General features: G+C 35.3%; 1 protein-coding gene across 2 annotated transcripts in view; it reads right to left on the bottom strand.

Moving 5' to 3' along the window:
* CSMD1 (CUB and Sushi multiple domains 1) overlaps window positions 1-18,478 on the bottom strand; it is a 1,067,087-nt gene that overhangs the window by 355,885 nt on the left and 692,724 nt on the right. For both annotated transcript variants that reach the window (XM_015621308.3, XM_015621309.3), the window contains exon 7: window positions 16,308-16,385. In XM_015621308.3, the coding sequence (XP_015476794.1) occupies window positions 16,308-16,385 (78 nt within the window). The remainder of the gene's footprint in view (window positions 1-16,307; window positions 16,386-18,478) is intronic.

Here is an 18,478-nt window from a genome sequence, read left to right as displayed (position 1 = left end):
GAGAAGGAGAAGGAGAAGGAGAAGGAGAAGGAGAAGGAGAAGGAGAAGGAGAAGGAGAAGGAGAAGGAGAAGGAGAAGGAGAAGGAGAAGGAGAAGAAAAAGAAGAAGAAGAAGAAGAGGAGAAGAAGAAGAAGCAGCAGCAACAGCAGTTGTCTGGGTTATGGTGAATTCCTTTCCCCAAGGAACAACATCTCTGAGTGTGTCCTACTCTGAAGCCAAAGAAACGAGCCCACTAGCAGCTGCCCCCACCCTCCATTTTACCTGCCCCCTTTCCCCCTGGGCCCAGCCAAACTCTATTTTGTCAAGCACCCAATAAGTACTATCAGTCAGGTTTCCCTGCAATTAATGGGGAAAATTCTATAGGTGAGAAGGAACAAAAGGAGAGACACCTAACCCCCAACACAAGGTATGTGCAAGGCTTCTTCAGAGAAAAGAAGCAAACTAAAAAAAACCCAAAAAAGCAACTCTACATAAATATCTTTGTGCATACAAGAAAGCAAAAGTGATAGGCAAAAATACTAAGAAGTTCAGCTCCTACATGTTCATTTTATAGAGTCATAGAATCATAAATGTTAGAGAAAGATCTCCAGGATCATTCAGTTGAATCTTTGACTGAACTACACCTTGTCAACTCAACCATAGCACTAAATGCCATATTCAGTCATTTCCAGGGATGGTGACTCCACTACCTCCCTGGGAAGACCATTCCAGTGCCCAAATTCTCTTTCATGAACAAATTCTTCCTGATGTTTGACCTGAATCTCCCCTGGAACCGCTTGTGCCCATTTCCTCTTGTCCTAGTGCTGGTTGCCTGGGAGAAGAAACTGACTCCCACCTGGCTCCAGCCTCCTTTCAGTAAGTTGTGGACAGTGTTAAGGTCTCTCCTGAGCTTCTTTTTCTACAGGCTAAACAACCCCATCCCCCTCAGCTGCTCCTCATATGACTCATTCTCTGGACATATCATCAGCCTTGTTGTTCTTCTCCTCTGGACACACTGCTATTTCTGATACAAGCCAGAATGTCACTGGCCTTATGTGCCACTTGGGCACACACTGTCTCATGTTCAACTGGCTGAGGACCAGCAGCCCCAGGTCCTTTTCTGACTGGCAGCTTTGCCAACCACTCTGCCTCCAGCCTGTAGCACCGCAGGGGTTGTTGTGACCCAAGTGCATGACCTGGCACTTGGTCTTGTTGAACTTCAGACCGTTGGTCCAGACTGTTCAGATCCCTCAGTCAACACTCCAGCCCAATATGGTGTTGTCTGCAAAGCACTTGATCCTCTCACCCAGATAATCAATGAAGATATTAAACAGGATTGGCCTCAATACTAAACCCTGGGACACCACTTGTGACTGGCTGCCAGCTGGTTGTCAGCCACCACCACTCTCTGAGCCCAGACAGTGAAGAGTGTACCTTCAGAGGCATGGGCTGCTAATGGACTGTCCATGGGAGACAGTATTGAAAGATTTACTGAAGTTCAGGTAGACTTTACAGTAATTCAATGATGGTTTAGCCCATCTTAATATTTGCTTATAATGTAATGCTGGTTAGGACATTGTCTCAGGAGGAGTGGCACCAAAATCTTTTGTTCAGCTCTAATATGTTTTTAAATAAATATCTTTAGGGTAAATAGAATCAATTATGTAAGAAAATCTAAAATATTACTCTGTAACATACTATATTCCAGGGAACAGTACAATCAAAAATGGAAAATTTCAGTTTGATGAAAAGTAATAGTCAACTTGTAGTACATACACATACTATGTTCATTTGGACTCTGCAACCCAAAGATAAGCATCACAGAGGCCTCAGCAATTCTTATGACCCACAAGTTTAAATTATCATTATGTAAACTAATCTTTTTACTTAAACAGTATTAATAGGAGAGATTTTAAGTCATCTTTGCTTTTTCAATTCTGTGGAAGGGTTCTAATATCAGGTATTTTTACTTCTCTTCTTCATAAGCATTTTTACTCCTTATATATTTAAAACAAGGGTCCACTACATGACTGTCACAAAATAACACTCTCTGTAGTATTCCCTGTTGAACGCAGCTTTGGCATAGAAACTAGTGTTGTACATATAACATCAATTTTGCCAACATTTTTCTGTTATAAGACACAGGCTAACAAAGATCCCATGTCAAAAATTAAGCATGTGAACTACAACATCAATTTTTAGTCTTAACATCTCAATTAATAATTTTCTTCTATTTTGCCATCTTTCTCAGAAGTGCTCCATTTTGTGAAGAATATAAACATGTATTTAAGAAAAGACTTATTGCTGCCAGATTATTTCCTTCAAACCATAATTTCTACTCAGGTATCAGGTGGGTTTTTTTGTTTTGTTTTGGTTAGGGTATTTTTTTGGTGGGGGTGGGGGAGTTGTGAGATATTTTTTCTCTGTTGTAAACACGCTGTGAATCTTTGATGCAATCACCATTGTATTGAAAACTGAGCTTCTCTGCTTTATGACAGCAAGGTATAACTGTGAGAAACAAGGGGCACATATTTTGTACTGATACTGCATGTATATTGTTTCATGAGGTCCCAAAAGCCCTTTCTTTTGGATACAAAGTTGTTGCTTTTCTTCAACTGAACAGTTACAGGTAATGGTGTGCAGCCCTTTGTCTATGGGGAATTCTAAATAACTGTACAACTATTCAAGCCATTATAGTTAAGCTTTTATGAGGATTTTTTTTCTAGTTAAAATCAATAGAAATGGAATTCAAATAAATGAAATGGAATTTGACTTTTTTTTAAAAGGCCACAAGTTAAAACCCTTTAATAATTAATTTCTAATATGTATGTATGAATAGTATTTGTTTTATTTGAATTTCTTTGGAAAAATATAATTCAATATACAGCTGATTACAATGTGACAGATAGGGCTACTCAATGCTCTCAGCATAAGCCCCTCTATCCTGTGCTCTGTAAATCTCAATAATAAATTTATGTTTTAGACTGAATTTTATTTTTTTTTTCCAAAGTTAAAGCTTTAGCACAACCAATTTAATCAACCATCATTTTAGAATAATGACAGAGGAAAATATTTTTTTTATGTTAAAAACTACTTTTTCTAGTAGTTTTTAACTACGAAGTGACTTTTTAACTAAGAAGTGACTCTGTTATCTGATATTATACAGATCGACCCTTTAAAACAGAAAAAGTTTTGACCTTTAACACTCTTGTAAAAGATATTTTGGTCCTTTTTTCTTGTTTTCTGTATCCATGAAGAGCCATTCATATAATCCATGTGCTAAACCTATTCATATGACCACTTCTACAGCTTTTAAACATTAACAACTATAATTACTTTTGAGTACTCTGTGTATTACTGGCTACAGAGATTTGATGACATCCCACCAGTATTAAAGCTAATCCTGCTACTCCCCTAATCCAGGGGAATTTGTTACCCACAGCAGTGTTATTTGCAAAGGGTGGGAAAACACAGCAGGGGCTCAGGAGGCATCCATGAATTCTAGCTGAGCCTCTGTCAATTAAAGAGTTTTCAGCCTCTACTGTACAGACAAAAGAAATAGAAAGAAAATTATCTTATTATTAAGGGAGAGCAAGATAATGTGTAACTCTTTAAGCAACAGTTTAAATTGCATAATATTACCCAACTATCTCAACAAATCTTTCATTCTGTCTATACAAGAAATCAAAGATAAAAGAAAAAAATTATAACTCTATTGTTCTCTCAAACACAGATTACCTATACCATTAGCCAGAACTGCTGATGGGCATGGATAAAAAATTCCCAACAATGTGAAAATTAGGACTAAGCTTGGACTTTTGCCAAAACTATTATTGTAATATAATGTATATATATGTAATATATATGTAGTATAATGCAAATATATTTTTGTGAGAAACAAGTAATAACTTCTTTAAAAACTATAAGGCTTTAATAAAAACAATGTCACTCATTGAGATGTTTCTCCTTTTTATGAGAGAAAATGACTATGTTTTTCCTAGATATGTATGATTATCATGCTGTCATTACAAAAAGTGTCAAGAGAAAGAGGGCTGAAATATTTACTGCTAGACAGAATAGTCGTCTTAGAAATGCTTTAAACTGTAGAAATCCAAGTAGAGTAATAGGACTGTTATACTTGCATTTAACATGTATAATGTGTTGATATGGAATACAAAATAGCTGCAACAGAACTGGAGAATTCCAAAACCATAATCCAATTCCATCTAACAGGGCAGATTTGTCTCTTCTCCTTTTGCCAAGAATTTTTCCTTATGAGCTTTAATTAGCTGGTGTGCAGCAGATGGGCTCTTTCTATTAGTTGGTAGAGAACAGCATTTTAAGCATGAAGTGTTAATAAGCTTGCTGTTAGAACAAATTGTGTCACATCCCCTTAACATCTCTTTCCAATTTTCATCCAAAAGGTTTTGTCATCTGAATTACACACAATTGTTGTCTGAATTAAGCACAATTTTCCTGTTTTTACATTTTTATTGTTAAGGAAACACAGGAGCCGCACTCTGGCAGTCACACTCCCACCACCAGAGACTTTCACAGCAGGGACTGAAGCCCCTTCACAGGGGGCAGCTCCAATGATCCGACAGGTTCCTGTTTCTCTCCCTGCACACCCAACTCTCACACAGTCAGACCAGGTTTTCCCACTGGTTCAACCCCTGGTTTCCCACAGCAGAGTCTCAGACCTGGATCCTTAAAATAATTTCATCATTGTGCAACAACAGATTATCATCTCGACCTGATGTGTCTGAGGAGGGACCCTGAAAAAAGTAATTCCCAGGGCTTTTATACCCTCACATCCCAACCTCTGGGCTGTTCCAGCACAGTCCTCAGCTCTTGCCATGTCTCTGAGTGTCCGGTCCCCTGGCTGGGTCACAGGTCCCCATGCCTTTTATTTGAAAAATGTATTTGCCCAGTTTTTTTGGGGCTCTACCACTAGAGCTCCACCTGCAGCTCAAGCTGCATCTTGCTTACCTGCTACTGGCACTGAATGGATTCCTCAATATTTATTACATTAGTTTCTTCACCAAGAGAGGCTTTCTCTTTATCTATATCCCCTGTTAGTTCCAGCTTAGATGTCTTTTTCAGAAAGCTTATGAGTGCCTCTTCCATATAGTGTCAGCAAGAGGCAGCAAAACTCGAAAAGAGAACAGAATTGCAAGGCTTGAGGCAACTTCTACCAACAAAATGAGTGCCAAAGAGTCTACTGAAGAGTTTTCACTAATTAAAGAAGGTGTAAGAATAAGCAGCAAAGAAGGAAAAGAGAGTCTACTGTGTTCTCTCACACCAGCACACACTGAAACAAGCTAAATGACTGTTTACCAGGGAGAATGATAGGGGTTTAGACCTTGTAGAAATGTTTGTCTACATATGGGTGAAAGTGCTTATATGTGAGTGAGGAAATAATGTAAACACTATACTTTTGACTGCAGTAAACTATTCTGTACCGACACAGCTAGTTCACACCTTTTTATTTTTATTAAACTCTAAATAAAGCTATCCAAGAAAATGAGCAGTCTTTGTTTCATTCCTTATATTCTACATATATGCTTTATTGGTTCCCTCAAAAGGTGAATTTTGAGTTCCCATGCCTTTAGCGGATAAATGTGGCATTTATCATCCTGAATATCTTACTCATTGTGAATATTTCAGGAGATCATCAGTGAGGTTGCATATTACTTCTCTAAAGACTGATGTCTAAATATGTATTTTAGGGCATGTACTTTAGTGGATGGCAAATCAGGAAAAAAGAACAGTTAAATATTATTGGCAGGGTTAATGTTTTCAATTGCTTTAAAGTCGCTCAGAAATGTCTTTTTTTTGTTGTTCATGTGTACTTAACTTTCAAATAGAGGCAGCTGGGACTTTCTTAGACATCTGCTTAGGATTTTTTTTTATTCTTGTTTTAATTATATTAAATTGAAATTATGATTGTATTCACTTTTGAGAAAGCCACAAAGAAAACACATCCCTCCACAGAAAAAAAAAATCCAAAAAAAAATCACCTTTTCCATGGGAATGTACTAGTGCCACCTTCAAAACTTGTATTTGTTGCAAAAGTGACCTTTGTGTAAAGGATGTGCATTTCGCTCTTCCATCATCTACTAAAAATGAGCAAATGTGAGTCCTTTGGGAAACAGCGATTCAAGGTGTTTGAAAGAAATATGTTTAAGCAATACTTCCCAAATACACACCAAATTTAACAAAGCCTAAGACTCTTAAGTGTGATGTGTGTGTAGAACTCTCCACTCCTAGCGACCAATAAATATCCAGGTTTAGATGTTGAACTGAGAGCTAATCTTTCCTTGCAGTCATCTACTCTTCTTCCAGGCCTTTCTAAGTGGGAACCCAGTTGCCTAATTCAAATACAGAGAGAACAAGAGCTGGATTTAAATGGTAACAGTCAGATAGTTTGAAAGTAATGACAGAATTTAAAAAAAAAAAGGAAAGTATGAAAAAGAAAGACTGACATATCTAGAAAAAGCCTGAACACTGCATAAACACTCTTCAATGACAGACACAACTCTTTTATCAACCTTGTTTTGGTCCCAAATAAGAAACACGGAATCATATGGCCTGCTCTGAACAAAGCTAAAATGCAATACATACAGTAAGACAAGAAACACTGGCAGAATAAGAACTGAAAGACCGAAAAACAGAAAAAAAATACATATTTTCTTGCAAACCTGACTGAAATTGAGGGCATGTACTGTTTTGTATAACAGTGGTGTGGGATTCAAGCTCTGCTTTTCCAAAATGCTTCATTCTTTGTCAAACCAAGACCATCTTACACAATAGCACTTCTGTTTGAGGACTACACCAGAAATTACAATCATTTATTGTATTTTAAGTGCTTTTGAACTTTCATACTCTAAAATGTGGATTAAATTTTTAGTGTATTCCATAGATACTACAGAGTAATATACAAGCATGTATATTGATGCTCCTTCATGCTCTATTTTTAATCTCAACATAAGAGCTTTTCATTGTAGCCTCTGATGTTCTGCACTGCAGATGCATTTGCAAACTGCTGAAAACCAGATCTGGTAGAACTGAGAAAAGAATGTGACTTCTCAGTATGAATCAGGTTTACCATAAGACTTCAAACACATGAAAGAAAAGCTGATATGGCAATAAAAAGTTGCTTCTTGAATAAAATAATATGTGTCACATAAAATGCTGGCTTAGAGAAACCATACTGTTTTGCTCTTGTTAATTTGTTAATTCACTGACTTTATAGCTCCTCTAGCATTGAGCATCAAAATTCAGTTCAAAAGCATTAAACTAGAGAAGATTTTTTTTTTTGACACATCTCTTGCATATGCAGGAGAACTTCTTTCATGTTAGAAGCCTAAAGCAGAAAATATTGTGACAGTGCAGACAGAAATCAAACAACTGCTTGTTTTATTAGAAACAATGTGGATTTTTGGGTAAACTCATTTCCTGATAGATTAAAGCGTTTCAGAATGAAACTTTTGGTTGCCATCCTGTGAATTAAAACTTACGTTGCTTTGATATATGAAAAATTGATCTTGTCACTCTTACCAGAGTTCAGATGGCTTGTACAATAGAAGCACACATACGAGCCAGAGCACCACACTTACAGTCCCTTCTTTTTCAAGTATGCCAACCAAGAAACTTAGTGAGTTTTGGATTTTTCAGGATTTTTCTTTCCATTTGTTTAAAATAAAATAAATAGCTGTCTAGTCTTATTGCTTGCTTGTTTGTTTAAGAACGACTTGTTCCAATGATTTCAGTAACCAGACTTATGCCGAATAATCCCCTCCCGCTAGCAACTAGTCCTCTCCTGCCAAAAGTAAACCAAAGTATTTCCATTTTAGTTCCTTATTCTTGTGTTTGTTCCTATTCAAAAAATATTTTAAGCTCCTAAATTAATATTATTGAGGAAATTAATATAGAGTGTTGTATAATTTTTTTACTTCCTTTTTTCCAAATGGAGAAGGAGTACTGGACACAAACTCTTCTGAAGGTCATAAATTAGCTGTCACCCAACAAAACTTCCCTGTTCCAAACATATATGACACTGGTACTTCACAGTTCTGCTTAGAAGAGCTGCAGGAATAGACACGTTCCAGTGTGAGAGGCTAACAATAGATATATATCTATCTCTATAGATACTGCACCAATAAAGTGAAATTATTTTCCAAAGTGTTTAGTAACGTAGAGAACAAATTCTGGAAAAATAGTCCAGGACCTCCTATCAAATTCTAAAGATACTCTCCACAATGAGGATTTATAAAATCAGGATCTCAACACATACACCAGTGCAATGTGAGCCCCTGCGGAAAGTGCAACCTCCTCCCTTGCAGGAGGTGGGAAGTCTCTGACTCTTCCAAAGGACTTAACAGCAAGGCTGTCTATATTCTGCAGCATACCTTCACTGCATAGACCAGTGTAATACTTCTTTCTTTAATTAAAGCTGTTTTCATATTTTTTATGTTTTAGAAATCTGAATTGACCCACCCAGAACTTCTGAATGCCTTCATAATTTAAATACATTATTTGAATCTACACAGACTTCATTTTGCCAACCAATTTACTGCCCACAACTATGTTTTTAACAGAGCTGTACCTAGAACTTAAGCCAAGGAAATTATATAAAAATATTAAAGTATATATTTAAATTTTGCATGAATATTTAATTTATACAGAATTGTAATTGCTGAAAGCAAGTTGCTTATTCTTAAGCCTTTGACTTTGAAAATAACAAAATTGAATGTCAATTTAGCCTACAGTATGAACATTCATTTTGAATAATCGGTAACATTCTATAATTGTATATGAAAATTAGTTAATGGCAGTTTCAGCTTCCTAGCTAGATAACAATTCATTTTAACCATCCATAATTCAATCAGATTACACCTTGTTTTACATATTTTAATAGAAGCTTTCTTCTGGTTATTTTACAAATTATATATGCAAATTATGTATTAAATAATTGATGAAGCACCTTGTTTTGCTTGTAGCTATAAGGGATGCTTTTCTTCACAAATATATTTAGGCAGTTGTTCTTTTCACAGCAAGATTTTTGCATAGTATTTTAAAAGATATTTAAACTCCTGCTGTGATGAGGGCTTATTTAGAAACACCAAGTATAATTTAGTAACCTGATTTATGAAGCAATTTATACAATATAGTGAAATAGCATTGTAGAAAAATTTCCTTGCACAGGGATACTAATCTTCTCTCAAAATCCCACTCTGTAACTCTTGAGCAACTCTGTATTATTGCAGTCCATGATAGGACAAAATATATCAGGGTAATTAGCCTTCCTATTTTATTAATGCTTTATAAAACTGTTAGAGGTTAATGCAGCAGTTATTTTTTCCTATTACCCAATTTCATACCATAATACCCAGTAACAAGGGGAAATAGAGTCATTAATCTTTTACTAGACATATGGTAAATAGTGTAATGGAATATAAAGTATTATGCTTTATTTACAGTTACATGTATGTATGCAGGTAGGTGTACATAGACATACATAACAAGAATATTTTAATATTAAATATTCCAGGATATATCCATTAACCTGTTGTATAAAAGTGCCAGTGTTTTAAATATTACTTCCCTCTTTTCTTTATCTTTAACTGAACAATTAACATATGCTTAAGTATTTCTGTAAAAGGTCTTTTTGAAATTAAATTGCATATTGGCAGATAGGCTAGGCCCACAAAATCTTAGACACTTAAGCCTTGCATTTCCTAACCTTGTAAGTACTACATTAATAAGTTATAAACAATCCCTCCTCTCATTTGAAGACATGCACAATATAAATGCAAATTTTGAAAAGTTCTCTCCTTTTCAAGCTGTGAGATTTGAACAAATGAAAAACAGCTTTCTTGATTGAAAATGTTGGAAAGCTCATGATACTGTGTGGGCTCTTAAAAATGAGAATCATTTCAGTGCCTGTAAAATAATATAACACAACACATAAAAACAGAGTAACCTCTGACAACACTGAAATATTCAGAGAATTCCAATAGAAACTAGTGAGAAAGCGGCACCTTCATATTGAGCTTAGAACACAACAGTCTTCCTCTGAAGAATCCCAGTCTCAAACATATGTATTTCAAAGGCCTCCATTTTCCCCATGAAAGAAGGGATATATCTGTCACTAAACACAGAAAATGCTGAAGAGCTGCTAACTAAAGGTCTGAAAAGAGCTAGAGATGAAGCCTGTTGGTTTTCACCCTTGTGTTGCAACGCTTCATGAAGAGCCTGGGAAACAGCAGCCTTGGAAAAACAGTAGATTTGTAAATGGAAATCCTAATTTCCACAATTAGAAATTTCTCTTTTTAAATGACACAAAGCAGATAACACTATAAAATGCAATGCTACTGATTTTTCCTTCAAAAATTTATAAAGTACTTCTCTCGGTATACTGGCATTTTTCTCTTGTCTCTGCTTTTTTATTTGGAACCTACGGCAAACTGATTAGCTGAGTGTCAGAACAGGGCAAACAACACCTCACAGTCTTGTTCAAAACACTTGCAAACGCTACTGAGTGCCCTAGAATAAAAGCCCAAAAGATTACAACATTTTCCCATCTGCTTTACTTGTTTTAGCTGGCAGTGAGACCAATTAAAAAGAGAGATTTATGCTACATTTATTTCTCCAGTGCCTTTAAATTCATGCTTCTTGAAAGGGCACAGGCCTTTGGAATTCTGGAGAACAAATCTACTTTCCAGCAGATTTATTTTAAAAAAAAAAGTTATCGTGTCTCTCTACTTTATCTTAGTGTTTGTATTTTGTTTCTAGCACTATTTTTAAATGCATCTTCACCTAATATTTAAAGTATTCACAGCAAAAACCAGACTGATTATTAAGAGGACTTAGGCACACAATATCCAAACCTAGGATCTTTTGATAATAACTGCCTGAAATTATGTGGGTAGCTTGCTTTGTACTGTTTATTGGTGATCGATCCCATCACTGATACAAAGTTTCTTAAATTAATGAAAACATGAGATGCTATATTTGATCTATGCAACTAATGCAGATTAGAGCATAATTTTAATGAGTGAGATAGATTTGATGGTGTGTAGTTGGAATTTTTTAAATTTGAAGCTGGTATCTATCAGAACAATAAATATTTAACAGTATTTTTCAGTCATGATTTGATTCTGACATGGCAGGCAAGAAATAGCAAATAAAATTCAAATGCAAAAAGAAATGTTTTTTTATAGGTGAAGACTCAATGCAATACAAGCAAAAAAAAAAACAAACAGAATTTTTAGTGGAAATTTTTCCATTACATTTGCATTTTTAAAATAATAATATGTAACTTTTACATAGGTTTTCAGTGATCCTAAAATAATTTTGGAAAAATATGATAAAAATGTATTAAATAGCAAGATTTTTTGGAAGAAAAATGCATAAGATAACTTAATTTTAAATATAATAACCAGAAATTGGTATTTATATAATGAGAAGATATAAATTTCATTACAAAAATGTAATAAGTAGTAATAATTTTTCCTTTTATATCTGCAATTTGAGATGACCTTCAGCAGTTGTCATATCTGTTTGCTGATTACACATTGGTTTACAATTGATTTCTAAGTATTGATCTATTGACCTATTGATCAAAGTATAAAAGTGCTTAAATAAATTTGTTTTTTCTAAGGTATAAGTACAAAACAATCAGAAAATTGTGCTATTAAATACAACTATTTAGTCCAATATTGTCCTTCTTAGGAAAATACTCTTTCATTAAATGAAGAACAAAATTTGACTAGTCTTCCTTTTGCTTCTGTCAAAGTACATTTACCAGTAGTCAAGCATCAAGAAGATGACACTGTCAGTTTATTTTAAATGTGAGGAATGTACTGGTAAGCAACAAATTTTCATCCTAAAATTTTTAACTTTATGTTACAATATCCTAAGCCATTTTTCTCAGTTACTCAACAACAAAATAAATAATGACTGCTGTCATTCTTTCCTGCACAGAATTAGCAATGTAATCCCATTTTGGTATTAATCACTATAGTTTCAACAGCATGTGCCATTAATTCAACTTAATGTGCTGCAACCAATCAATATTTAGTCTGTAAACTCATTTGTTCTTTGGCTCTACATCACAAAAATAATTGTTGTAAAGTAGCTCTTTTTATCATCTTCAGGGTGAAGAACTGTTTAGGTAAACTCTGCAACTCAAGTTCCAGAGGGTGTATTAATCATACACTAAAAGCATTATCTTCAAAGTATTCAACATGGGTTTTCCTAATATTCTAAAATACATTTTCAAATAATTCTACAGAAGCCTGAAATTTCTTTTGTGAAGTACAAGAGTTTTTTACTTAGTGAGCACTTAGAGAATTTGCACTTTGTTAAACGGTAGCTCACACACACCATTTTGCACAGTGAGGTTAGGTTACTCAGTATTCAGTAATAACTATGAAATGTTAACATGGTTCAATATGAATGCCATATTTTAAAAATAATCCCTATGACCTCGTCAGTTAATCTTTGTGACTGTTTCAGACTGTGGACATTCCCTGTAGTTTGCTGTTCAGGCAGGAAGCCACTCACCACGCTGCATTTTGACATGAGCAAACTCAGGAAATCAGCTCTCTGAGGCACTTCATTTCTCACTGCTGCCTTCCTTTCTTACCATTACTGCACTGGCAGATTTGCACACACACCATAAACCGTATAATCATTTCCATTTTTCAATTGATATGATGTGCCTCACCTCACTGAATTTCCTTGGCATTTACTGTGAGCTTGATGCATTCTTGTGCTCTGTCCTCCTGCTGGTGAGGAGGTGTGGAAGTGTGAGGCTGCCCTGTGACTGCAGCAGGAGGGTGCTGGCATTAAGGGCTTCTGAGGCAGTCTGCTCTCCTAACCCTTCTCTGTTTCTGGGCTGTAGAGAGCACAAAGATTTGCCAGGTAGCAGGTCTGCAATTATGGCCCTGCCTTCCCACTATTCTGTGAACTCAAGACCTGTACTCACTTGTTATCCTTTGCAATAATGACCAGCAGTAACTGCCTGGTATTTAGACTTTAAGAGATAAAATACAAGGATCTTCTATTTGACTAGAAAATGAGACCTTTATAAGGACTATGGCTGCCCAATCATAGTCTGTCCTTGCAGCTCTCTTCATTAGGGTTCTCCTTCTCTTGGATGTACAGGATTCTCCTGTAAAATCTCTCTGTTGTAGAGGTAATGCTCAAGATGTTTAGATACAATAATCACCTTCTGACAGATTTTCTGGACAGAAATATTGCCATGAAAACACTCATAGAAGAGACAGCAATCAAAACTTTATTTTTTATTTATTCAGTCACCATGCAAACTATAGTCATAGCAGTTTTAGAAAAGGCCAAAGCTATTAGGGACACTGAGTCCACAGGTTTTCATGCTGGAATGAGTGATGACAGTAAGATGGATCTTTGGGAATATAGCATATATATATATCAGAATGATAACAAAAGGGAGTAGGCTAAACTTGCAACTAATCAGATGGGCACCAACAGATGTATCTGTTGGTATTCTTAGGGATTTGCTTTCCCTAAGCAGTTTCATAAAATACATCTCTGCCTTTGATCCTCTATGAGATCAACTTCAGATGACCAAGGGTAAATGTGTTGACTGGATTTGTGGCAGCACAAGCACTTAGAGCCATGAAAACTGCCTGTCCCATGTGCTTTTTCCTAGTTCAGTCTTTAGTCAAAAGTTTCACCTTTGCCAAGTGCAAGTTATGGATCCAGGGACCATGACCAAATTTTACTTCAATTTTACTTTCAATTTTACTTTTCCCATTTCCTTGCATAAATTAATGACAATTCAACTGCATCTGGCTTACTGCTAAAGGGTAATGCCTAGCAAAACAGTCTGGAAAAAAATGAACTTGTTCTGTTTTCTTCAGGTGTACCAAAGAAGAAAAAAAATGACCAAGACAAAACCAAATAAACCAAGCCAAAAAAAATCAAAAACAAAAAAACCCACAAAACCTACGAACCAACTAAACAAACAAACAAAACCCTGAACCCTATAAAAACAAACAATAAAATTTCCCAAAACCAACCAAAAACCCTATAAAAAAAACAAAAACCAACAAAACACCAAAAGCATAAATCAAAACAAAAAAACAGGAAATCCTTCTCATTTCCCTGGGGATAATAAATAATGGATTTTCTTTCCAATATAGGGACACCTTCCTCTGAAAATCTGACTCCTTATAAAGGATGGTGGATCTGAAAGAAAGCATCCAGGAATCCAGGCAGGTCCAGGAGGAGGACCATCAGCTATGACTGTGTACAGTCCTGTAGGACTGAAATACTGAAATACCATTCTGCATTCCACGAGGAATTACCAGTAATGTTATTATCATTGGTAACACTGGTAACATTTTCTACATAAATCATAACAGACTGGTGCCACTGTGAAATGCTTTTTGCAGCTGCTTGCAGGTTCTGCTTGGGAGGAAGAGCTGTGGGAAAGCTACAGGTCCTTGGATACATAGGGTATGCTCTCACAGCACTTGTTGTGATGATATTTGCATTCCAGTTACCCCCCATAAGCCAAAAATCCAAAACTAAGCTTTCTGCTTTATAGAGAGAGTATATTAAAAAGATCTAGCATGCAAAAATGATGAGAAGTGTTAGTATATCATATATATTTTTCTAAAAAATTTGCTAATTGGCACTGAATTATAATATCCATTCTTATAATTTCTCTGGAGCCAAATCCCCAGTTATCTTTTCTGTCTGCATAAGTATGGGCAAGATAAATAGTTTAATACTTAAAGCTTACATCAAAAAGAGCATCAAAATACATTTGAATCCAATTTTTTGTATTTTAATCTTACAACTTTTAAAAGCTTTATATATGTGAAAGTAATAATAGTTCACTTTTTAGAATTATGTTAAAAATTCAGATGTGATGATAAAGTTTTACAAGTCAAAACACAAAGAAAAAAAAGGTAATTTTCATTTGAAGTAAACAGCAGACTGCCTTAAAATAATTTCTTCTATAGCCTTCCTTCCACTTTCTGTAATTACATGTGGTGTTTGACAGAATCTGCTCTGAGTCCTTAACCAGAGATCACACATCTCCCAGAAGTAACTTATAAATAATGAAATAATCACCCATTCAGATACAGACACCAAAAAGACGGATCAACTTTTTCTGCTACACCTTGCGCAAAAAGTTTCTTTTGAGTGCCACACCATCAATGTGAAATATTTAAAGCAGAAAATTGTCATGCCTGTTTTGTTCCAGTGAGCATACCAAAAACTCACTTTGCATTAAACAATGCACAACAGAAACACAGAGAAAAAAAACATATCCCCTAGACATCAGCTTTCAAGATACTCATTCTCTGCACTTGCAGAATAGCACACGAGGCAAACACAGCACAGGTTTCACTTCACTGATTTCACTGGTATTACATGAGGAAGTAATTTATCTGGATACATCTTAGCCATTACATTAACACTTTTAATGAGTTCAGTGTGAATGCTGGCCTAACCTCTGGCTTTTTTTGTGGTTTTATTTTTGTGGGGTTTTTTGGGTTAAGTGCTTCTTCTTGATTCAAGACTGTCCTAATTAATGGAGAAAGAGCTCTCAGGATATTAGTCAGAATGCCAGTTCAGAGAAAGTGATGCTCGAAAACTAACTACCTCATAGTCCCATAGACAGCATTTTGATTTTAGCTTTACAATTTACAAAGGGAAAAAGGTGTAAAGGGACCAAACAGATGCCATTCCAGAGTGCACTATGCATGCAATGAGAGGAAGCTGATGTTGTGATCTCCATCTTCTTGAGAAGCTGGGAATTACACCAGTTCTTAACCCCTGCTGTACAAGACTGGAAAGAGGCAGTCACCAGACATAGTATGGCAAGATGAGAGAAGAATTTAGCTGTGATACTGAGTGAGGGGGAAAAAAAAGATCACAAAGTATAAATTTGGCAACAAAAAATTCTCAGATACCTTCACTGTCCCCTGCACTGAAATGATGAAGATGATATGGCACCGTTCTGCCTGGATTTCCTAACTTGCCATGTGTCTCTGAACTCTAAATAATCCAATATACAAAAATACTGTGATATATAAAATGCAGGGGGGTTTCTACATACCATATTTTTCAGATTTTACACCACCATATATTGCTTTTTACCCTCAGGAGAGTATTATCAGTGGAATTCTGATTCAGTGGCAATTGAAAGGATAATAACTATTTTATGACCACAGCATCCCAACATCTCTCTCTTTGACTTGTATATTTACAGGGTTTCCAGAAGATACATGCAGTCAGTACAAATAAGGGTATAAACCACTTACAGACAGAATTTTTGTGGTTGCTGTCTTTGCTGGGCAACATCTTGACTCCTCTTGATTTCAGTTCAATTGCTTTTTTTACTAAGAAGAAAAATAAACAAAGATAATTCATTATTAAACCTCATTAGAAGGACATATAACTGCAATATCAAGCAATACAAAGCTTTATAGGAAACCTACAGCAGATTGAAATAACTGCATCTTCTGTGATAATCCAAATAAATTTTTGATTTTATTTATTTTTACAAAAATATAACCATTTATCATGTTTCAGAAGATACCCTTTTTTAAGATATGAAATATATTTTATATTGTCAAGATTGGCAATATTTTGATTTCAAGTTTCTTTATGGTAAAAGAAAAGAACAGCCTGTCCTAATTACAAATATGGATTTTCTGTGTTTACCATTCCATATAAGAAAATCTTAAACATTAAAAAAATTATTTCTTACATAAAACATACATTATCTACACATATTCGAGGACTACAAGCTTTCAATGTGATATTCACACCTGCTTTCATTTGATTCACTTTTCATCAGGAGACATGCTTTTAGTTTTGTTTCCCAATGAGATTAACAGTGTGTTACATTATTTGGCTCACTTAAACCCTTTTGAACCTACAGGGCAATTTCAACTGAATTAGAAAGAAGAAAGAGAGTAAGAGCTCTCACAGGGGCAAAGTTTTGTGAGAAAGAACAGATGCACCACAGGTTTAATATCTTTTTTTCTCTGTTTAGTCAGCTGAATGACTGATAAACTCCCAGCCTATCCCTACTAAGTAGTTTGGGCACCAAAGTTGGGATCAGGAGCCAAGCAGGAAGAGACATAAGATGACAGCAGTGTGGCTATACATTAAAGAAGACACAGGGTAGAATTTTAATTGAAATGCTAAGACAAAAGGATAGAAATATAAGACAGGATATTAATTAGTTCCGTGGGAACAAACTGAGCAAGGGAAATTAAAATAAGATGTAGAAAATAATTGTGGAACAAGCATGAGCAATTCAAAATTATTGCGTCAAAAATAGCAATTGCAAAATAGTTGATCAGAATGTTAATGACATCAAGATGCATGTCAGTTAGCAAAAATTACAAAAACCTGTAATCCTTCCCTGATTCATATGAAATACTTTTTTCCTCGACCTTGCAGGGGTTAATAACCTCAAAATGCACTTATTTATCCAAGATACAAACAGAAACAAGAATTCAACTCAAAGATGTCTTATATGGCAGTAATTAGTACCTCACAGTACATAAATTAATACAAAAGGATGTAAGTTATACTTTTTGTCATTACATGGAATAAATTTTATAATTACTACAATATACACTGATATGTATGCAAATATCTCTAAGAAGTGAAGTGGTAGAAAGCAATTTGTCTTTAAATATTGCATGAAAGTCATGATTCCATTGTATTTATTTCTAGATTGCAACTTCAGAGTGAAGGTGGCTTTTCTTGACTACTGAAATTGAGCAAGTACTGCAGAAAGTACATTCTGTGCTATGTGCAAGTGCAGTCATTCACATTTAAACACGGAAAACAGGTGTTCAAGTGAGGAAAGATGACTGAAACACAATTGTAGCTGAATAGTATGAAATAGTTATGATAGCAGTGTGGTGTTTTTTTCTAAGTTAGGAACTGTACATTATACAGAGACATCAATGCAGACAATAAGACCAATATACCCAAGGCCTTTTGGAAAGGCAAACTTCATGGATACGGTTTTATTTGGATTAGTTTCTAGACTTAGATATGAAAATCTCCATCTAGTGCCACCTTATGTTCAGTTTTTCAGGCTATGTAACAAGTCTGTTAAAATTATTCCATATTTAATGGGAAATGAGCAAAGCTCTTGCAGAGAATATTTGTGATACTGTCTGGAGTTGTGGTCCCTCCGCCTTTGAATTTCTCAATTTATTAATATCTGAGTTATGTAAAACATGTGAAGAGTTCTTTGAGGATTCAGAACCCAGATTGCTTACATGGATGAGTAATAAAAGTAATAAACTGAGTTATTAGGCAATGGACAGAAAAAAAGAACTATACTTTCCTTCTTGTCTTTGTGCTGTGACACTATTTTAGAGTAAAAATTACAATCATCACTCAAATTCCTTGTGACTTTCTCTCTTAAGGGCATTTATTATACATATTTGAAGTACACTTCTTG

This window comes from Parus major, chromosome 3, assembly GCF_001522545.3.
Source record: "Parus major isolate Abel chromosome 3, Parus_major1.1, whole genome shotgun sequence".
In the NCBI taxonomy this organism is placed as follows: Eukaryota; Metazoa; Chordata; class Aves; order Passeriformes; family Paridae; genus Parus; species Parus major.
This window is presented reverse-complemented; position numbering and strand designations above follow the sequence as displayed.